At 32.9% G+C, this 22,978-nt stretch overlaps 2 protein-coding genes across 3 annotated transcripts; one reads left to right on the plus strand and one right to left on the minus strand.

The window, feature by feature from the left end:
- Positions 1-9,583: 9,583 nt before the first annotated feature.
- On the plus strand, positions 9,584-11,815 carry LOC108996046 (WAT1-related protein At4g08300-like). Of its 2 annotated transcripts, none has more exons than XM_035695590.1 (7): positions 9,584-9,822; positions 9,974-10,036; positions 10,150-10,266; positions 10,345-10,588; positions 10,939-11,097; positions 11,182-11,333; positions 11,441-11,815. In XM_035695590.1, the coding sequence occupies exons 1-7, from the start codon at positions 9,617-9,619 to the stop codon at positions 11,604-11,606; spliced, it is 1,107 nt and encodes a 368-aa protein (XP_035551483.1). In that variant the 5' UTR covers positions 9,584-9,616; the 3' UTR covers positions 11,607-11,815. The 2 variants fall into 2 exon arrangements, with proteins under 2 accessions (XP_035551483.1, XP_018827333.1); XM_018971788.2 differs by having other exon boundaries at positions 10,357-10,588.
- A 357-nt stretch (positions 11,816-12,172) lies between these two features.
- Positions 12,173-16,582, minus strand: LOC108996045 (CDT1-like protein a, chloroplastic). The gene is made up of 7 exons (XM_018971787.2): positions 16,195-16,582; positions 15,971-16,090; positions 15,335-15,569; positions 13,505-14,386; positions 12,824-13,025; positions 12,658-12,748; positions 12,173-12,512 (listed from the first exon to the last, which is right to left on the minus strand). The coding sequence occupies exons 1-7, from the start codon at positions 16,515-16,517 to the stop codon at positions 12,455-12,457; spliced, it is 1,911 nt and encodes a 636-aa protein (XP_018827332.1). The 5' UTR covers positions 16,518-16,582; the 3' UTR covers positions 12,173-12,454.
- Positions 16,583-22,978: the final 6,396 nt, after the last annotated feature.

The raw sequence follows: 22,978 nt of genomic DNA on the forward strand, positions 1-22,978 counted from the left end.
GCAAATAAATTTAATGAGCCATGCACAAAGTGATTAAAATCTTCAAGAATCTCTCTCTCGGCCTTGTTCAATGTTTTGTTTGTGGAAAAAATTATGAAATCCCTTTTCCTGCTCAATCAATCTAACAAAATCTGAACATGATCCAGGGCAACAGATATGCATGCGCGTATGATCTTGTGCTCCTGATCTCCTTTCAAGCTCCATCCTTTTACTTCATTATCCTACAACTCATGGAAATTACCTCCACCTCTTCATCAATATTAACGCATGCACCGTACCTCCATCCTTTGAAACGACCTCATGATCTGAATAAATTAATAAAATGTAAAGAAAAATACACTACCATTGAAAATTTTATATATATATATATATATATATGTAGTTTATATAAATCACAGGTATATATATTTATATATATATATAAAGTAGAATTTTAAAAAAAATCAATAAAAAACTTTAATTAACTCAATAAGAATGAGAATATAAATAAAATCAAATAGATATTATATCATTATTAGTTTTTAAAAATATCACATATAATAATTATTTTACTTATTCTCCTTTTAAGAATACACTTCTCTTTTGTTATTATTAATTTAATATATAATTAATGTGAAAATTATAAATAGCAAAATTAAATTTTCCAGTGTTGATAAAATAATTTTGTATAATCCTTCGAAGAGACAAAGGCCTATTTTGTGTAAGTTGCTTATAGAATTTTATTGACAATAACGATTATAATTGTGTTTAAGAGTCTAAAATACTTGTAAAACTAGATTTAATAAAATTCTCTCTAAATCAAAAATTTTATAATAAAGATTAAAATCAGTTATTAATTGAAAATGTGGTATAAAATCTTAATAAATAATTTTACTTTACAAAATTATAGGAATTATTTTTAAATAAAAATATAATATAAAAATAAATAAATAAATAAATTTAATTTTACTAAAAAAAAAATCACCCAAAATTTAATCTCCGTAACGTATTCAAAGCGCATGCAATGATCAGCATGGAGATCTACCGCGCAAAAAAATCATCTCAACTACTTCGATGCGATTCATGCGAAGTAGTTGAGAATTGAGATAATTCTGATCTATACTCTGGGCCGGCATAGCTTTTTCCAGCAAAGAGCACGTGCAGTGTGATCAGCACGCAACTCCACAATAACATGCCACGTATAATTAACCTGATCGACTTTTTATTTATTTTATTTTTAGGCAAGTTGAGATCAATATTCAAACTAATTAAATAAATAATCCTTTAAACCAAAAATAAGACAGCTCTTTATTCTTTTAAGAGGAAGTGGGATAATAGAATGATTTAATTAATTGACTATATATCATTGAGGAAAACTATGCTTTTGACTACCTACTTTTGCTTTAGTTTAGGTAATTCGACAAGAGCAATGATAGCCTTATAATTTAATTATATTTTATTTATCATTTATCATTTAAATAATTTTTTAAAAAAATTTTAAACACATCAAATAAAAATCAAAATTAAAATAAATATTTTAGAAAATATTATTTTATTCATTTATTGAAAGGTTGTATAAAAATTATAAAGAAGGGGCACTTGTTTTATATATATTTCTCATACGACACGATTGACTCGGATTGAGTAGTCTCCAAGCAAGTTTTACAGTGAAAGAGATTTCTATACATCATGCGGAATTCGAATGCCTACTGCCATTATAACACCCTTTCTTCTTTTTCTTTGGACGGCCATCAAATTTCCCCAAAAAAAAAAAAAAGTTGCGAAAATCGATGCAACATATAATCATATTTTCGAATCGGCATATATCAACATATCATAAAAGGTGTAGCTTTGCAGTTCCTAATCGTTGAACGTTCTTTTTCGATCTTAATTGCAATCCAAGGTTCGGACAGCGAGATGATATTGAAAAAGTTTAAATAAAAATTAAAAAAATTGAATGAAATATTATTTTATAATATTATTATTATTATTTTAAAATTTAAAAAAATTAAATTATTTATTATATTTTATTTAAAAATTTAAAATAATTATAATAATTAAATAAAATGAATCGAGATGATTTTATCATCCAAATCTCCCCCTAAGATCTCCTATGAAATTTTAACTATATAGCATTAGCCTTGGTCGTTTAATTCTAGATTTTCAAGTTTTTGCCCAAACTGAACTATAACATAGAGTGAGAGATATAAGGATATATAAAGGGCTAGTTTGGATTTAAATATGAGACAATTTTAGATGAGAGATGAAAGTTATAAAAATACTAATAGAATATTATTTTTCAATATTATTATTATTTTAAAATTTAAAAAAACTGAACTGTTTATTATATTTTGTGTGAAAAATTAAGTAGGGATAAGCAGCGGGGGTCTGCACCTTGCTAACCCGCCCCCGTCCGCATGGGCGGGCGGGCTACCCCGCACAGCCCATGCGGGGGCGGGGGCCCCTGCTCCACTTAAAAGATACTTGCGGGGGCGGGTTGACCCCAACAGGACCTCGCCCCGCCCCCACTTAAATATTTAATATTTTTATATTTATATTTTACAAATTATATATATATATATTACAATTTTTTAGACTTGTTCAAAAGAGTGTAAAACTTGCTTACAAGATATACATGTATTGCATTGGCCACCTAGGCTAACTATTGAGTCTCACATTACTCAAGTAAAACTTTTATATTACCTTGATCTCCTATATAATAGTTGGTCTAGGAGATCAATCCAATGTAACATTATAAACAAGTTAACACACTTGTGAACAGGTCTAATAAATTTAAAAATTGATAACTACTTTTTATGTTATCAATTTTTAAATTATTGTTATATATTTTTATTTAAAAATTGCGGGGTGCGGTGGTGAAAACATCACTCCCGCATATGCGGGATTGGGGTGTGAGGAAGGGGTGACCCTATCCCGCCCCCACATATGCGAATATCACCCCTAAAATTAGGTTAATTGTAATAATTAGATGATATTAGATAAAATAAGATGAAACATTTTCGAAGACCAAAATCATGCTGATCAATAAGTATTATAAGACTTACTTTGAGCTCTAGAATTCGAAAAATAATAAAACCTATATCTATTCCGGATTTGCGAGAACAACATGTGTATCATGCATTTACGTACACCATCCATGACGTTCTTCGATCCCTGAAAATAGATAAACTGCTCAAACCTAACGTGTTATATATATAAATATATATATATATATATGTATATTCAGACGAGACATAAAATGTAATGATAACGGATCAAGACCTTGCAAGTACACATGAGTTCGTGATACATTTGATAATTGATATAATGTTATTTTGTCCACTTAATTTGTTTCCTCATTTTTTGATATTTTATATATTTTATTTTTTTCTCTATTTAATAATTAAGAAAGTAATGTATTGATAGTTTTTTTATTTTTTTTAAAATATTTTCAAATGATAAAAAATAAATTAATAAAAAAAGAAAAAAAGAAGAAAAAAAAAAGACCAATAACATTGTTATTGGCTTCATCAAAAGCCTACTCAAATGTAAAATATGAATAATCATTGAGTTTCATCAAAAGAGAGCTACATTGAATTAGTCAAAAAGATAAGTGTGAAACTTTGAACTACAATAAATGGATATATTTCTTCAAATTTAAAGAGTTATTATTCACTCATCAAATTTATTTTTTATTCACATTTAATCTCTAATAATTTTTTTTATTCACATTTAATCTTCAACTATCTTATAATAATAATGTAAGAATTAAATTAAATTATTAATTAATATATGATTACTATAATTAGAAAATATGAAAAAAAATATTATTATTAAAAAAATTATATTATTATTTTGATAAATTTAATAATTAATTTAACGTAAAATTATAGATAAAAGAAGTTTTAAATATACCCAAAAAAAAAAAAAAAAAAAAGTACTTTTCGAGTCTAACGAAGCGGTGCTACTCGATCATTTGAAATGGAAAAGTTGTCCATACTTGGACAACTTCTTGTTCAAGTAATTAAAACGGCGCCTATGACGTGGCGAAATAGATTCATCGTGCATAGTGCCAAAATTAATAGTCTATATAATTCCTCCGAATTCCCTCACTCCTTCGTAATAAGTAGAACTACTTCACCTCCTTCTTCTTAATTCGCTTTGCCTTTGAAACGCAATGATTCTTGTATTGTTAACAATGGTCATGCTCCTCCTTACGACGCTGGACGCGTATGTCCCTCCAGCAAATACGGCCGGTTCAACAATCAGCGGCCGAAAGCTGATCTTCACAGGCGCCGGTGCTGATCAGAATGCAGCCCCGCTTCTGCTGGGCCCACTGGAGAAAACATATATCCCTCCGTCGGCGCCGAACGCCCGCATCCCCTCCTGCCCCGGAACTATCGGTAGTGAACGCGCCATAGCGGGTGACACTTCTGTCAACTCACTCAAAACTTCTCCCAACGGCGGCCCTCCCACAAGTCCCACCCTCGCTCCGGCTTCAACCAACAACCAGAGGATGAAGAGAGACATGCCTGCTGGTGCTGGTAACGTTGTGGCTCCTACTCCTTTCATAGCATACCCTTAACTCGATCTTCGTATGATGGAGCATTGATCACGAACGTCATATCTCATAATTAGTTTCTTCTACGTGTGTCAATGTAAATTTCGTTGGAGCAATAGTACTCATCTTTTTAACTTTAAATATTTTTTTATCATTCTATGATATTAGATGATTAAAAATTATTTATTATATTGATGGGAAGATGATGAGAATTGAGATATTGATGAATAGATTTTTTCTTGTTGGAGTCTATGTCGTATAATAATAGGTCTGTCTAGTCTATATATTTCGGCCAAATTAGTGGGTTTAATTCTTGTTCAAGGATTACAATATATACAAGAGCCATTAATGTCTGTTTTTTCCTAGCTAAGCAAAGTAGTCTAGCTTCTTGGGAGGTGAGATTGGGACTTGGGGTCCTCGAGAACCCATTCGTTTTTTTTCTATTCTTGCAAAATAGGTAAGGGACTTGAGATCGAATAAATCAACCCAATCGTACTTGGCCTGAGACGAGCGGGCTTGTCGACAACGCAGCTATCTATATACGTCAACTAATTATCAGCAGGCCGCCAGTTTTAAGCCGATCGATCTGCATATTTCTATTGACACATTATGAGGCAGTGATGGTTAATAAATAGGTTATATGAGAATAAAGTTTGTAATTTTTAACGTTCAAAGAGAAGAAATGTAGCTTCGATATGAAATTAATAAATATAAAATATTTAAGATCTTATCAACCATTAATATATATAATCAGCTTAAGAACACCATCCATATATACATATGGAATATAGATCTAGCACTTGTAATATTATATATGTCCCATATAACTAATTAAGGTACACAATTAATCTAATAGACCTATGAATAGATGATCATGATGATAGTCTCCTGCTTTCCAATAAATATTTAAGAACCGGCCAAAACAATTGCCTCACCAAATCAAAGGACATGATGAATGCCAACCTTTTGCATGATGTATAAAATTGAGTCAACACCGATCGAGGGCCTGCTATATATTATAAGCTGGGTCTTCCCAGAACTATAGCTCCAAACAGCTCAGAATAATGTCATCTTCCTCATGTACAGTTCCAACACCAACGATTAGAAGGGCGCTTAGCAGTCCAGAACCTCGTAAGCTTCGACCTGGTCCTTCTTGTCTTCAGCAACACCAACTACAGCTTCATGATGATCTTAATTAGTACCGCACGGGTATGCATCTGATCAAGAAGAATCGAGATTAAGGTCACCTTTGCATTCAAAATTGATCTCAACTTATTTCATCTCATTTAATCATTACAACTTTTTCAAATTCTCACGTAAAATAAAATAAATAATTCAATTTTTTCTGTAAAATCATCATTCATCTTAAAAGTTTAAGCTGAAGAGAAGAGATAGATTAAGTTATTTTTTTGAGAATTGTTATGTACAAATACAAAGAGATTATATAAAATAAACCTACAAACTGATTTGATTTGTGGTCCATTAGATCTTGTACTTTACAATAAAAATAAATTTACAATTTGACGTATTGCATCATGTCACGTTAGTTTGTGGATTTATTTTTGTGTAATCTCTTTGTGGATAAAATATTTCTCTATTTATTTTATATCTTAACAATTTTCTTCACATGTAAGTCAGACGTAAAATATTTAGTTAAATAAGATTGAATGTAGACTCATGATTCGAATTCAAAACCTATATTATGACATCATGTGAAATCATCACTTATTCTCAAAAATTTAAACTGATAAGAAAATACCAAATAGATTTAATTATTTATTTTATATTTTAACATTTTTAAATTTTTAAATATTAATAATATTAAAATATAATATTTTAATAATATTTTACTTAACTTTTATCTTTCATTTCAATTCATCAAGAAAGCACACCTAATTGAGAGATTATATTTGCTCTGAAAAAAGTTCAGACCCGTTGAAGCTTTCATTGGTAAAGGAGGTGGTTGTGTGCCAACTGCCAAGCATAGGCCGGCCACCCACAGGTACTTTTGCTGACCAAGATCCAACAGATCCACAGGGGAACATTCTAATTTCTGGCCAAAACCGTACTTCTAGTACTGTTACAGTCACCCCAGTTCAAGATCGGCCGCACAATCGGCCACAGATGGTTGGACTAATTCAAGTGTTGCTGTTTCTTACACTATATTTTGCAGATATAGATATTTTTTTTCTTGGTCGAAGTATTGGTTTGAGAAGCACATGAATCACGATCACTCCGGCCAGTAATTAGATCCCAAAAATGGGTGTTGGGGAGTTCTAAATTCTAACGGTTGATATCTTTGCCTCATGATTCTTCGCCCCATGCAGTCCTCAGCCTTCCAATTTGGTGTTGTTTGAATAGTAAAATGAAATTTAGATGGTTTTAGATAAAAATTAAAAATTAAATAAAATATTATTTTTTAATATTATTATTATTTAAAAATTTTTAAAAAAATTAAATTATTTATTATATTTTATATAAAAATTTAAAAAAACTATAATAATGAAATTCTCTCACAATCTAAACGAGCCTAATCTTTCTGCCTATTTTTGGAATATTGTTTATTGAAAGAAAATTCGAAAGTCACCTTGGATTCCTCTTCAAAATTGCAACAGGCGCCGGGTGTTGTTGATGGGGTAATCTTCTAAGGTTATTGGGCATCGATGCATCTAAGTTGATAAAGGAATGCATCTAATCCAATTGATCAGAACACTTAAAAGATGCCCAGTTTTATGGGCATGCATGCTGCGCTAGCTTTTGCAACACCATATCCCACCCCCCACAAAAATAAATAAACAAAGGTTCACAGAGTAGCCACGTAATATAATCTAAGAAATGGCCCAAAAAAAATGCAATCAAGAAATGACAAGTGTTTATACGTTTTATACTTCGGCAAATGAAAGAATATATATATTAAAGCCACAGTTTGTATATATATATATATAGTTTTTGTCCGTCGACATTGGATTTAGTTTTTACATGTATATATATTTTGCATCAAATACTCTTATATATGTATTTTAAGAGAAAACCGGAAATATATTTTGATACTGATAAATCATTTTTACTAGAGAAGTTCTACAAATACAAAATGATTACAGAAAAGTAAATTTGCATACTGACATATATACATTTATGTAATATATTAGATCTACTTTACGATAAAAGTAATTTTATAATATAAAATAACACATCAAGTCACGTGACTTTAAGAGTTTATTTTTATATAATCTTTTTGTGACTAAAATAGTTTTCTTAATTAAGAATAAACAAAATGTAATTAATAACCCGACAATATTTTGAAGAATTTAGATTTCCAAATATCTTGAGAATTATGTGTACATACGGATGCGCGCAGAGACAGCTTGTAGAAGACAAAAGATCAGGCTAGCTAGGACTAGTATTGCTTGATCAAGATCTTGGATGGATGATAATGTAAAGGTCCATTTCTTTATAAGATCATGGGTTCAGATGCCAAGCCAAATGCATTACTACTTAACCTAGCTTGATTCTAAGGCCTCACGCACATGCAGTACTGTTTAACAAATTAATATGTCTTGGACACTCAAATTAAAAAAGTGGAAAGAAATAAGGTCGACGTAGTAATTCATTATAGACTTAATTTCTATGGTTTCAGTCCACTGTGTATACGTAATAGAAAAAAGCAGAAAGGTTAGGTGGCCTTCAAAAGAGAAGATGATCATGATCATGATCATGAGAATGGTATATATATATATATATATATATATATATATATATATATATATATATATATATATATATATATATATATACCACAAATTAAAGAAAAAAAGGCTGGTATCAATCCAGTACTCTTCTGTTCCAAAGCATGTACATGTAGGGGAGGAAAGAACAAGCTACAGGAACGATATTCCGATGCTCATGATAAACATGTACGTTGTTCTGTTCGAATTGGACTCAGCCACGAGGAAATCATTTCTGAAACTGAAAATTACCATATATAACGAGATCATATATGATCAAGCACTAAATTAATTAATTAAGAATATTATTCTTTTAATTTGATTAATATGTTATGTTAAAACTGTTATTGGTGATGATAATAAAGTAGGTGATCATGACTAATCATCGTCTGTAGAATTAATGCTAGCTAATGGGGATTATAAATGCTAGCTCCACTCAAAATGTTCAGTTTTCTGGGCATGCTGCCCTTTTGCAACCACAAACAAAGAACAAATATCAAAGTCGTCTCATCTAATCGAAGAAATTATGGCATAACGATTATGAGCATTGATATTTATAAGTCTCATAGTATATATTACAATTTTTTTTATTTTTTAAAATTTTTTAAAATTTTTAAATTTTTAATTTTTTTTTTTATTCTTCTTAAAACAATTGAATTCTTCTACTCATCATTCATATACCACACATTTGATAAGAGAAAAAAATTAAAAAAATAATAAAAAAGGTGGTGTGTGGTATGTGAGGCTTATTAATAGAATTTTTCTCATCCCTCATATCCCATTTTATCATTATTAAATGAAAATTATGTCTATAGGATAGTTTTAATTTACAGTTATAAATTTAAGTGATTTAGTTATATACGACATATACATTGCTTGATTAATTATATTTCAAGTCATGATTCATAAGAGCACTGGCATTAGATTAGTTGCAATTCTTTAATTAGCCAAAATTTAACTAAAAAAATCACTTTTTTCTATTTTAATAATGCACTTTTTAGAAACACCATTTGTAATGACCCAGCCCAACCCTTTTATTTTCTCTGGAGAGTATGATGTAGGTGGTTTTCATGGGTTTTAGTTAAATTTTGACTAAAAAGAGCATTTGGATGACTATTGACAGGCATAAAACACTATTGTGATCTTTTCATTTCGTACTTGCCAGGTTTCTTCAATTCAGGTGTCAATTTATTTAGTTTTGGAACTTCTACAAGAACATGATTCCTTCAACTTGTGAGCATGATAAGTAAAGATCAACTCTTTAAGTCCACATCCATGGGCATAGATGCATTTTGTGTTTCCATTATAAACAGGGGGGGCGGAAAAGATAAGACATTCTCAAGAGCTAGCAATGGCACCAGCAGCAGACAAATTGAGGGTGAACTTCAGGAGATTTAAGCCACACCTTCTCATGGTTCTGCTACAGATTGGTTATACGATTCTGTATCTCTTCACAGACGCTTCCTTCAACCATGGGATGAATCCTCATATCTTTGTAACTTATCGACATATTTTGGGTGGTTTTGTGATGCTTCCTTTTGCATTTTTTCTTGAAAGGTACGGTCTAATTTACGTCTAACATAAATGCAAATAAATTTTCCAACAGTTATTGATTATCTCCAAGCTTGTAGCAGACCAATCGATATTGGAAATTATTCATTCCTTGAGGTTTTCAGTACCATTTGATTTTTCATTTTCTTTCCTGCAGGAAAGTAAGGCCAAAGCTGACATTAGCTTTGTTTTTGGAGATGTGTCTGCTTTCTCTACTAGGGTAGGTAAACAGAACACGCATGAGAGAAATTTTAGTTATTAGTACTGTTTGATCAAATAAGAAGCACTTACAGTTTACTTTTTTTTTTTTTTATATATATATATGTAAAACAGGGTTAGCTTAACCTTAAACATGTACTTCGCAAGTTTGAAATACACATCTTCTACCTTTGTCACGTCCATAGTCAACACCATTCCATCCATGACTTTCGTAATTGCAGTTGCATTCAGGTGGGGCTAAATAATACTTCATGAACATCTCTCTCTTCACTTGATGAATACTTGGGAGACATCATGAAAACGTTTTAGTGCTTTGTGCAGGTTGGAGACTGTTGATATTAGGAACCCCCGTGGGATGGCAAAAGTCCTGGGAACCTTGATATCCTTGGCTGGGGTGTTGGTCACCACTTTGTATAGAGGACCCGAAGTTCGAAGTTGGAAGAGTGCTCCTATCCACATAACCAGAACTAAATATGTCCATGAGAACTGGATTAAAGGACCAATACTAACTGTTGTAAGTTGCTTGACGTGGTCTTCATGGTTCATCATGCAGGTATATCCATAACTATTCAAAGCTTTCTGCTAAATGTTGCAAGTTCAGATTACATATGCTGCTATGCAGCAGTTCATAGCAAGGGATAAAAACTCATTTACTTACAGGCAAATATATATAAAGAATAATCAAAATCTTTTATTTGTGAACTGCTATTTACGAAGAAGTGATGGATTTAGAGAGCCAGTTGCTATGCAAGTACTTGTATAGTTGTATGAGACTTTCAAACTTTTTGGGTATTTAAATTTAGGAAGGAAGCTTTCTAAGACCCAGTACTTGAACCCAAGAAAAATAATCATAAAGATAATTTGACATGAAAGATGATGGTGTGATATATGTAAACCATGTAGGGAATCACACTGAAGAAGTATCCCGCGCAACTGTCACTAACTGCATGGATAAACTTCATCGGTGCAGCACAATCAGCTGTCTTCACTGTAATCATACTACACAAACCAGCAGCATGGTCCATTGCGTTTGACATAGATTTCTGGTCCATCGTGTATGCTGTAAGTAGAAAATGAATGAATTCTGATATTAGTTGCAGTTAGTTCTAAATTATGTTTGTTTAAGTTTTGTATGATAAATGGCAGGGAGTTGTATGCGCAGGTCTAGCAACCGTCACTCAACTATGGTGCACAAAGCAAAAAGGACCAGTTTTTGTGACCATGTTTAATCCCCTTGGAACACTGTTTGTAGGGCTTCAAGAGTACTTTCTTCTTGGCAAAAGACTGCACACGGGCAGGTAGAATCATCAATATTATCACGGATTGATGTCCACTTTCAGGAGCCGCACACACCCGCACACAAGGATTTAGATAAGTCTCTGAATTCATTCTATGTCCCCTTCAGAATTCTGGGAGGATCCATTGTTATCCTTGGTCTATACGTTGTTTTATGGGGGAAAGAAGGTGATCAATATCACATCAAGTCCCAGGAGAGAGCCTTTTCGACTGATGAAGAGCCAAAGGAGCCACCCAAGATACAAAGCGAAACATCAGAAAGGGAAGTCCCCTAAAGGCTTGCTTCTCCTGGAAAATATTACAATGCCTAAAGGGTCCTGCGGGAAGGGGAGAAAATATTACACGATGCCTAAAGGGTCCCAAGGCATTCCAAGGTGGAAGATAACGTATCATCATGATGCACACTAGCGAAAGAGGATCGCAAGCTATGTCAGGTGGCAAGTGAGGCCTAATAAAAAAAAGTAACAAAAAAGGTCGCAAGAAAGCTCTGGTTTTTTTTTTTTTTTTTTATAATAATAGTAATAAATTCTACTAGTAAGTGTTGAATTTACAAGCTCTTTTTCCCTACTTTTGAATGACTCTAAAATATTAGAGTATCTAAAGCCATCACGTGGGAGATCTAAGACAGCATCCCAACTAATTCAGACTCTCGACAAGAAGTTTTTCATAAGTGCAACTCTAATAATTCAAGAAAAAAATCGATGACCCTAAAGATTATTTGCACTTAAAAGGAATAGGGTGCATAGGGTGCATATCCCCGAGCCCAAAGCCTTTACAACTTAATCCAACCCCGGAGTTATAAATATCCAAATTCAAACGGCCGCTTCTGTCGCAGGCTTGATTGATGCACCTTACAGAACTTTTGTCATATATTAAATTATGCCACAATCCTACAAAAAGCAACCTTTTAATAATTTTGCCATCTAATTAATATATTTGACAAAAGCCTTCATCTTGCCCCGAGTCTTCCAAAAATCAATTCCCTTTAGAGCATCGGAAAACATGGAAGATTTTGACTCAACGCATTTACAAATAGCCCCTCGTAACAACTCAACTTAAGACATCACTCAACATGCTTGTTACAGTAGTTTCCTAGAAAGAAATAAGAATGGCGTCTTCTTGGTCACTTTGATTCTTCAAGCCGTGCTCGTATTAATTCAGGACTTGATCCCTTGTTTATACTGCAAGATAGAGATCGATTTGAAGATGTTACATCTCTTGAAGAATAAATTACGGTTTGTACAATAAATAATTTATTTGAATATCTATTTCTTATACTTTACAATTGTATTCCCACATCTACAACATTTATATTAAAAAGCTCACCAGAATAGCAAATCCCCTCCAGATGCCAGTTTTTCTGAAATCCATTCAGGAACTAGTTCTAGCAAGAGGCTCAGCTTCTCTTCAACTTCTCCTGCGAACACAAATCAATGGGATTACCAAAAGCTACCAGAGAAAGGGGAATTATGTCTTATATACAAATGCTTACTTCTGTCAACAATATCACAATGGCTTGTGATTATCTTGTGTATAAGTTCCTCTTTTGTTATAACAGACTGCTTAGTGGACTGAAATAAGAAGTGAATCATGTTAAAAAGCTTAGGGAGGCTAGCAATCATTTTTCGCCTCCTCTTTGCATAGGAGATGGCTGGATTTTGTTCCTCCATTGTGATCCTCTCTTTCTCTCTTATCTGCACAAAAAAAAAAAACACAGCTACCTCTCAGTTCAAATCGCACAATCAGAACAATGAGAAGTTGATTGGGATCAATAAGTCCATCTCTTACAGGATGTTAAGATATGAGTATCAATTCCATGTTGCTAAACAATAGGGCTTTCGCATAAATACAAAGAGTGCGGCTGAATGCAGAAAAAGTTTCGATTTGAAATACCCTAACCCTATCCTTGTACAAAGTCACTTTCCAATTGTCCACAACATTCTGGCTGACACACCTCGTTCTTTATCTAATTTAAATTAATCCATACTAATAGCAAGCAAACATTATAGCAATCTTATCAATTTCTATTGGAAGCAAAAAGGACACAAAATAGAAATTATATGTAGCTTAATAGCAGTTAAATAACACTGATAGATTAAAAAGAACCCAGACTGTAAAGTTAGAAGCATGCATGGTAAAAATGAAAATGTAGCAAATTTCCGAAAGGGCTTACCGATTGCAGAAGATTCTCAGGAAGAATATCAAAGATATCAGAATCAACAGAAACACCTCCCACATCATCTATTTTATCTTCAGAGTTCTCATTTTTTTCAGGAGTGTCAAATTTCAATGACCTGGAACGGGGCAGACGCCTAACTAACTTTTGTGGTGAGCCGGTACAGTCATTCTCTGGGCTCATATAACATCTCTTTGGTGGTTGCAATGTGGGTGTCACATTCATCAACCGGACCGGAGTATAAGCAAGTTTTGCAGGAGTTGAGTCTCTGTTCGAAATTTCTGTGGGAGAACCATTTCCATTATTCATGGCATCTAACACTTTGCTTGGGGTTGCAGGGGATGGTGTGAAATGAGCAGAAGCAGCACAAAATGCTACATTTTTTCCATTGCTGGCTTGGTCAATTGACAATTTTGCTGGGGATGGACCAGCACCAGCAGTTTCCTCTTTGGTGGAACTTCTGTAAGGGAGAAACTCTGGAACTGGTAGAACTGAAGGTTGGAAGGAAGCCTTCAATAAGTTTGGAGATGTGTTCTCTGCTTCATTGCATGTGACTTTCCGAGAAAAGCTCTTACGGAAAGATTGAGGGAGATGTGATGCTACTGCTGTTTGTTGTTTTCTAAGTTCTTCAACTGATGTATCCACAGACGATGCCAAGTTGGGAGTTTCTTTAATGTTTGAATTCACATCTTGCTCTACTCCTGAAATTTCATCACCACGAATACAGGTTTTTGATACTGCAGATTGCCGAGCTGTTAGTGCATCAATTGATGTCCTAATAGGAAATGATGAGGTGGGTACTTCTCTCATGTTTGAGTGAATTTCTGTCTTTGTACGATTGAATGGTTCTGGCAACATTTCCTCTGGAATTTCATCAACCTGGGTGCAGAAGAAAAGTCTTCCCGATCACATGGTATTCCAAAAGAATGATTCAATCTAAAACATTCATAAAAATATAATAAAATACTTCACACATAAGGCATGTCAGAGAAAACTGACCACATTCTCATCCCAAAAACCTGTCATTAGTTGCATTAACTAGTCTTGAATGTCAAAGTGACAGTCACATGAGGGTAAAACATCCACAATCAATTCGCATCGGGTAGGGTGCTACCATGGTCACACCCAGATAAGGAAGCGACCTCCGGTTGCCCCTCTACCCTTTTTATTTAGCCAAAAATTTAAAAACAAAAACGTCCATAATGAGGGAGACAGCAGGAGTGCCTTCACTGTAAACTTCATTTTCAATCTTCATTCAATTGAAAATAAGAACTCAGAATGGCAAAAATAGATTTTTTTTTTTTCAGAAGTAGCAAGCACAGAACATACCTGCTTTAGGTCCCACTCTCATTAGCTACATCATAATGGGGTATCTTAAAACCCAAAAATGAGATTCCTAGCAAGTAACATCTACCTGTTTTAAGTCCCATTCTCATTAAGTTGACATGGTGGGAGACAAAACGTTTAAATGAAATGTAAAAGTAAAGGGCTTCTAACTCATTTATAGATATGACTAGAGCAAACAATTTGAAGTACAATTATCCGACGGAAAGAATTTCTTGGGAAAGTGGTTATATGTACAATTATAGTTTGTATATTACAGAAAATAATATTGCACTTCTCATTACATATCATGGCATCGTTTGCAGTTGATTAGGAAGACATGACAACCAGAGCATTAAAAGAAATATTATGCTTGCATATAAATATGCAGACGATTGAAAACTAATATCATACAAGATGTGATTGTAAATAAATTATGGCATTCAACTAAGCACAGATCCAGAGTAGCCCATATAATACAAAGAAAGTATACACCATGTATACCTCGGGATGGGATTTTGAAAAATCTGCCAGCCGTGCTCGGAAGACCTTCCTCAAATACATATTCCTGCTTTCAGATTTCAACTTCGCATTATCTTCTATTGCATCGACATTGATAGAAACATGAAGATCTGGCTTCATACAACTCGTCCGCTCATCAAACACAAGTACCCTCTTTATTTCAAATGCATCGCGTAATATAAACTTCAACTGAGCCAAGTGACTATATGAAAACCTCCTAAAAACATTTAAAGAAAATGGATTCATTAAGCTTGAAACGAAAAGGGCAATCAATGTAAGGGTCCATTTGACTACTTTTGGAAATCAAACGGTCCTTTAGATCTGAGAAGAAAACAAATGCGGAATTACTTAAGAAATTAGGATTCTTAATATTTTCGAACTTCTTTTCTACTTTCCCCCCTTCTTTCCCAGATCCAAGCATGGGCTACATGAATAAACTTACTGGAAAGACCAATCGGAGGTAAAACACAAGAATCTAGTATCTTATATACCTAAATTACATTATTCTCAGAAACCAAACAAAACCCCAGCTAGTTAGCAACGATATTATAAAAAATAAAGGGCAATTAAAAATATACCTATAATCATACACATAAAGATACACATAAAATACAATACCTATCAGTTAAACACTCAATCTTCGGGCAAATATTCGTAAAGTTTGTCGCCGAACCCTTCAACCGCAACAATCGAATCGAACTATCCAAGCTATCGAAAAACTCGGCAAGATTCTCAAATCTGCCAAAAGAGAGGAAAAACCCAAACTTTTTTACAAAGAGAAGCCAAATTAAATTACTCAAGACTCAAGTCACATTAAATAAAATAATACTAAAATCTCTTACTTTTCCGGTAGCTTGAAGGGCCCTCCGGCAGGTTTCTTCGGCTTACGGGTTGGGCTTTCGGCTGGCCAGGATTCGATCTGCCTCCTGGCGGACTTTGGCCGGAGACCAGATCGGTCGGGTCGATCCGTGTCGTGGAGGCTCTCGGCGACCCTCCGAACTTCATTTATCGAAAGCGCAACACCACGGTTCCGAGAGGAGCGGCGGGGGAGCTGAGTGGGTTTCTCTGGGGTTTTGGAGCTCAGTTGGTTAGTGTTGGGGGGCTTTGAGTGAAGAAGGGGCTTCTTGGACTTGAAGGGAATTGAAGAAGCTCCCGAGGGGTTCATTTGGTATCAGAGAGAGAGAGAGAGAGAGAGAATGGAGATTTTGGGTGAGGATTTGCACAGAAGGAGTGGAGCATACTAGGGTTTTTGCAGTTGAAAGATGTACGAACGATGCCCTCGTTGCTTGACACGTGGGTTCCCGCCAAAAAGACCCGTTTGTTCGCGCAGTTTTCTTGGGGTCTGTTTGGGAAGCCGGCTAGTGTAAACTAGTCTAATGTAAAATCAATTCTACATTCTATTAATATTATTAAAAAAATGTTATCTATAAAAATTTAAAATTTAAATTAAAAAAAAATATTGATAAAATGAAACTGTTTCTCAATATATATAATATTGTATGTAAAATTACTTGTGCGTATAACACTACTCTAAATAATAGTGAAAAGAAAAGCTATGTATATGTGTATAAAGTAAAAAGAATAAAAAAGTATTCATAACCGTATAATATGTAATTTTTAGATATATGCTATTCATTGAATTTATAGTATATTGTATCCATCAATTGTGGTATGTAATGACAATTTTACATGCATGCATTCATTATAATTAGTTTCTAGAAAACATGCCATATGGCTGGAAAATTTAGGTTTCGAGATTTCAATTTATTTAAGAGTTTTTAAAGCATCAATTGCAAAAAAAAAAATAATAATAATTAAAATATTGAAATGAGATACAACTGTTAATAAATAGAAAAATAATTTGTATAAGTTTTAAATAGACAAGTCTCGTGCAATCTCTTGTAAAAAAGTGAACCCCACATTAAAAAATGATAAAAAGAAAACTATTCTTATTAGTGGGACCAACTTTTTAACAAATGACTTGTATAAAACTTGTCTATTTAGAGTAGCATTACTCTAATAAATAACTGCATTTAGCATTATTCTTTCCAAAATTTATAATTTCGAGTGTTTTGTAGGGTTCATGAGTTTGAGTAGTTTTTTTAGTGAGATTTGTAATCATTAGGGCTAGTCAACTTTCTGCTTTTACAAAAATAGTTATTCTACTCATCTACCACACACTTGTTGATGAGTATTTTTTTTTTGCACTCATCTAAAATGCCTGTTTAGAAACAGACTATGTTCCCAATCTCTGTTATCATTTTAAAAATTTCCCCCTCCCCTTGCGTTCTCTCCCCTCTATTGTTCTCCCTTTAACTCGACTTCGCCCTCCGCCCGCGTTCTCCCCTCTACTATTCTCAACGCGGCTTCTACATCCGCCACCGGTAGGGGCTACTAAGGGAAATGACCAACGGAAAGCAAGATGGATCCAACAAATATCTTCGCCTTCTCTCCCTCTACTGCCAATGAAGGCTATCATTTCTCTCCATTTCGTTAACCAGGTAAATCTCTTCATTTCTAACATGACTCATCTTGTGCATTTTTGTATTTCTTGAATCTATGGTTGGGTGTAGTTGGTTGCCGATTTTGGGCATGGTTGCTGATTTTTGGCATTTTTATGTTCATATACCACATATTAGACAAAATAAAGAGTTTGTATGAAGTAATGAATATTAGATGAATATAAGTTTGAAATGTAAATTCTTGGAAAAACAATGTCACTATAGAATTGGTCTGCATTCCAACGTAAAAGATTTCACAATTTTATTATGAAATTGGTTTGCAATATAACCAACATTCACAAAGTTACAGGTTTTTTCTACTTTAACAATGCGGTTTAGCTTCTGTGGAGCAAAAGAAGGTTGAGATTTTAGCCTTCAATGGTTATAAATTGAAAGCTAACTTCAAAAAATTCTTATGAGCTCCATATGATTGAGCATTGTCTTAATGATGATAAAGAACCACTTCAAAATAAAACACATTCTAGTAATTTTCCAAATACTAGGGAGACCGAGATTAAAAAAAAAATCAAACCACTTCTCTAACTAAGAGATCAACATGTACTTTTTCACTTGCTATCTGATATTCATTGTTGTTTAATCCCATAATTGATGCTATACTGTGACAATCACAATCGCAAACATAACTTGTGAGTGCTTAAGAGAAATTTCAATAGATATAGAAGCTTAAAAACCTTCTAATATCAGTACAAGAGTCTTAGGGTAGGTTTGGGGCATAAAACAAAACACAAAATTCTCATCTCATCTCATTTCATCATTATACCTTTTTCAAATCTCCATACAAAATATAATAAATAATTCAAATTTTTCAAATCCCAATACACATTTTTCAAATCCCAAAACAATAATAATATTAAAACTTAATATTTTAAATTTCAAAATAAAACACAAAATTATCATCTCACCCCCCAAACCTACCCTAGTCAATGTGCTTCTTAAAAGGTTTGAATTGGCAATTTATTAAAGGAATGTAAATCTCAATCCTAAAAACTAATTAAGATTATCATTCCATTACAAACCTTATTGATATGAATGTACCTAGAATATAAATGAAAAATACAAGCAAGTTCAACATAACTTTTATGACAACGTGTTTAATTGATGCCAGAAACCAAAATGAGAGAGTGGATTTGGGGGGGAGGTTTTGGGGGAAGAGTTTAAATGCAAAAGAACTATCATTCACCTGAATCTAGAAATAAATTAGTGGTCTACCAATTCCACATCCTACGTCCAACACTTATCATGTCAATCAGAAAATATCACAAATTAAGATTAAGAAACCTCAAGGTGCAGGATTTTTTTTACAAATTTTGTAATTTCAATGTATCATATTTTCATATATGAAATCATTTATGTCTTTCTGTGTAGGAACTTTATTTTTAAAACTCCGTTGAAATAGTGTGATGGGTGAAGAGGAATGTGGAAGGTCACACAAGCCTTTTACATTGATTTCACTGACCTAGGTATGATACACATTGGTCATTTGGAAATATCATTGCATCCGATATTGTAGCATTTAGTTAATATATTATTTATTTCTGTATTATAGGGATATTATAGTCCTGTAAATTCATATTACTTATCATTTATTATGCCTCTCAATACATATCCAGATCTATATCCACAGGCTTTGGGTAGTCAGGTAGATGCCTTTTTATTTTTTGTTTTAAAAAGATTGTACATGCATTCAAGTTTTTCTAACATAGTGCATAATTGTAGTATCCATCAACACCTCCCTTTGGACCAACTATGCTCTACCATTGGCCAAATAATCTTGGGGAGTTGAGACGAGTTCAAGATATAATCCAAGTAAATGCCTTTTTATGTTTTAAAAAAGTTTTTTTATACTTACATTCGAATCTTTCTAACACAATACGTAATTACAACATCTATCGATACCATCATTCAAACCAACTATGCCTTTCCCTTCCTCGAGTAATTCAGAAGAGTTGAGACGAGTTCAAGATACAATCCAAGTAGTGTCCTTTTTATTTTTTAAAAAAGTATTTCTAAAATAGTGGATAATTGTAGCAAGTGGTTGATCAATTGTGTCATTTGGTGCTAAAAGTGAAAAGAATGTTGGAAGTACATAAGACATAATTGATCAAAGCTATCATATTACTAATAGTATTACACTTTTAACTCGATGAGTTAACACCCAGTGTATATAATATAAATGTTAATCACAACCATACATTTGCATTTTTAGAAACTTCATCCAGTGTAAATAAAGAGACAGAGGCAGAAGAGACTAATGAAGTATCAGATAATGATGAACGACTCGATGAGCCAAAATCTGGTATTGAGTTTGCCACTAACAAAGAGCTTTTGGCCTATTACAAACAATATGCCAAGCAAGAGAGTTTTGATGTTATCATAAAAAGGACAAAAAGAGAGGCAGATGGGAGTACAAAGTATGTGACGATTGGTTGTGCGTGTAGCAGCAAGTACCATCCTAGCTACAATAATTTATTGAGGAAATGACCAATAATTAAAACGGATTATAAAGCAAAAAATAAATGCTCAGTTGATGAATGTGGTATGGTAAATGCTTAGTGATGAATGGAGTATGGTAAATGCTCACTTGATGAATGAGGTACGAGTTTTTATTATGGTTGAGATTGCTCACAATCATAGTACTATTAGCTCACAAAATTCTAGATTTTTTTAGATTTCACAAGTGTTTAAATGAATGCAGTCAAAAATGCTCGATTTGAATAACAGAGCAAATATTTGAATGAACAAGAATTTCAATGCACTTGTTGTTGATGCGCCGGAGGGGGGGTTTGAGAATCTAAAATGCTAAAAGAAAAATTGTCAGAATTTTATTGACAAAACCGACACTTAAAGCTTGGTAAATGAGGTGATGAAACACTCAGTGATTACTTTGAGAGGATGACAGAGATGAATGATGGTTTTGTTTCTGTTATGGATGTGAATAACAAGTTCAAAGTCAAAAATGTGTTCTAGGCTGACGCACAAAGCCAAGCGGCATGTAAGTATTTCTGAGATGTTATTACCTTCGATACGACGTACCTAACAAATAGGTATGAGATGACTTTTGCTCCCTTAATTGGTGTAAACCATCATGAAAAGTTCATATTATTAGGGGTCGGCTTAATTTTAAGTAAAGACACAATTACTTCTGTTTGGTCGTTCCAAGTATGGTAAAAATGCATGAATGATCAGACACCCAAAGCCATCATAACAGACCAAGACCAGGCAATAAAGAGTACTATCATAGGAGTCCCATTAGAACCTTATAAAGAGCAATAACTTATCATTCACAAGTAATATATGATCTTATACACCATCTATCATTATCCTTATCAACAATAGATAACATCATGTACATACATAATAATATACATGCACCCTTATTCTCTATAATCCATTTTCAAAATTCATCATCTCGCTTGTGAAGCTCATTCTCTCTCTTTATTAGTTTATCTCTTTTTTTTTTTTTTTTTAGCTTTATACTCGTATAGCAATAAATCATCATCGCTCTTCCGAACTATATTCTCTCATATTAGAGTTTTCTCTTCTATCAATTGAAGTATATATGCTCATATGAAGAACTGACATCTTGCTTCTCCCTGCATACAATTCAAGAATTTTAAACGTTAAATATGACAAATTTGTACGTGTATTAAAAAGAAATATAAAAATATGACAGATTAAAATTTGTTTTATCGTGTTATACTTCAGACGTGCATAAAATTTTCTTCCAAGATTTATGTTAGTTTGGGAGGTCTTTAATGATACTTTCAAACTATACCAACAAGTTGGTGATTTCATTAGAAACGGATCAACTACACATTATGATAATTAGGTAGTGATCTACATGAGAATCATATTGTACTTTCATTAAATTTTGCAAAGCAGTAAATTTTTTTTAGACTTCTATTAAACCAAATCAGTACAAGCAAAATGTTCATGCTGAAAACTAGCAAAATACTTATCAATACATTTTCATACTCCTCGACTTTGTTCTCAAGTTTCTCTCTTTGTTTTTTTTTTTAATTATGAATAATATAACATGATGCAACTTGTAATGCTTTTCACATATAATAGAGTACACCTTAGAAATTTATGATATAGGAATCATTTCTTTGATTATAAGAATTAACAAATATATCACCCTATTTTGCCATAATACTTAGGAATGTAAAAGTTTTACAAACCTAATCAGAACCTTTGGAAAACTGACCTAAAATATCACTATATTTTATTTTTTCTAGATATTTTTTATAGATTTCTTTGTTGGTTAACAAACAAAGAATTTTGTAAAGAAACCAACTACACAATAAGTATGTTTGTCATTAGAAACTCGGTAACAAAATGAGTATCTTTGTCATTTCAAAAATCTTACAAAGAAGCCAATTACACAATTTCCTCTATAAAAAACCTCCATATAACATTTAAATCAGTGTATTTAATGTTGTATTTGTTTTTGTGAATAGTAGACTAGCATTAACATTTAGTCATTGGACCCATAATGCGATGAATCATTTTAATAAACACATATGGATGCCCCTACTCTCACCCCACTTTAAAAATAAAACTAGCATTTTGAGTTCTATATAGGTCTTTTGCTCTTCTTCTTCTCTCTCTTAGCGCAAGAACCAAAAATCAGATAAAGATGGGTAGATAGTAGTTCTCTCCAAAGCTGGAAAATTTCATATTTTGCAGGAACCCTAAAGCTCTATAGAAAATCCATCACAAATTTTTGGAGGTATGGACTCTCAATTTTATTGAATACATGATTTGATTATGGGAAGAAATTATCATATTTTGTGAATTTAACAATTAGTATCAGAGCTTACCTTCCTATTTTTTATGGTTGTGTTCTTTTACTTTTCGTTGCGGTGACTTGACTCTAAAACATTTTCATTGGGCTTGAATTTCAATGGCTTGCTAGCTATTAGCTTCCATTATATGATATATTCAACAAATCTTGCTAGCTATTAGCCAAGATTTTCGATTTCATTGAGTTATATTTGTAACTGGCAAATCGTATACTAAAGCAATTGGGTGGAGTGAATTTTTTTTTCTCTGGCAGTTTTATCTTGATTCCATGTGTTCATTAGATATTGAAAATGGGGTG

The sequence above is a fragment of the Juglans regia genome, chromosome 1 (assembly GCF_001411555.2).
Source record: "Juglans regia cultivar Chandler chromosome 1, Walnut 2.0, whole genome shotgun sequence".
Taxonomy (NCBI): domain Eukaryota; kingdom Viridiplantae; phylum Streptophyta; class Magnoliopsida; order Fagales; family Juglandaceae; genus Juglans; species Juglans regia.

Excerpts from the sequence above, each read along its gene's own strand:
- LOC108996046 (XM_035695590.1), top strand. The coding sequence starts at position 9,617 with ATGGCACCAGCAGCAGACAAATTGAGGGTGAACTTCAGGAGATTTAAG. Across the intron at positions 11,098-11,181 it reads TCTGGTCCATCGTGTATGCT|GGAGTTGTATGCGCAGGTCT; the intron begins GTAAGTAGAAAA and ends GATAAATGGCAG. Across the intron at positions 11,334-11,440 it reads AAAAGACTGCACACGGGCAG|AATTCTGGGAGGATCCATTG; the intron begins GTAGAATCATCA and ends TGTCCCCTTCAG.
- LOC108996045 (XM_018971787.2), bottom strand. The coding sequence starts at position 16,517 with ATGAACCCCTCGGGAGCTTCTTCAATTCCCTTCAAGTCCAAGAAGCCC. Across the intron at positions 12,749-12,823 it reads TTGTGATATTGTTGACAGAA|GAGAAGTTGAAGAGAAGCTG; the intron begins GTAAGCATTTGT and ends TTGTGTTCGCAG. Across the intron at positions 12,513-12,657 it reads GGAGGGGATTTGCTATTCTG|TATAAACAAGGGATCAAGTC; the intron begins GTGAGCTTTTTA and ends TCTATCTTGCAG.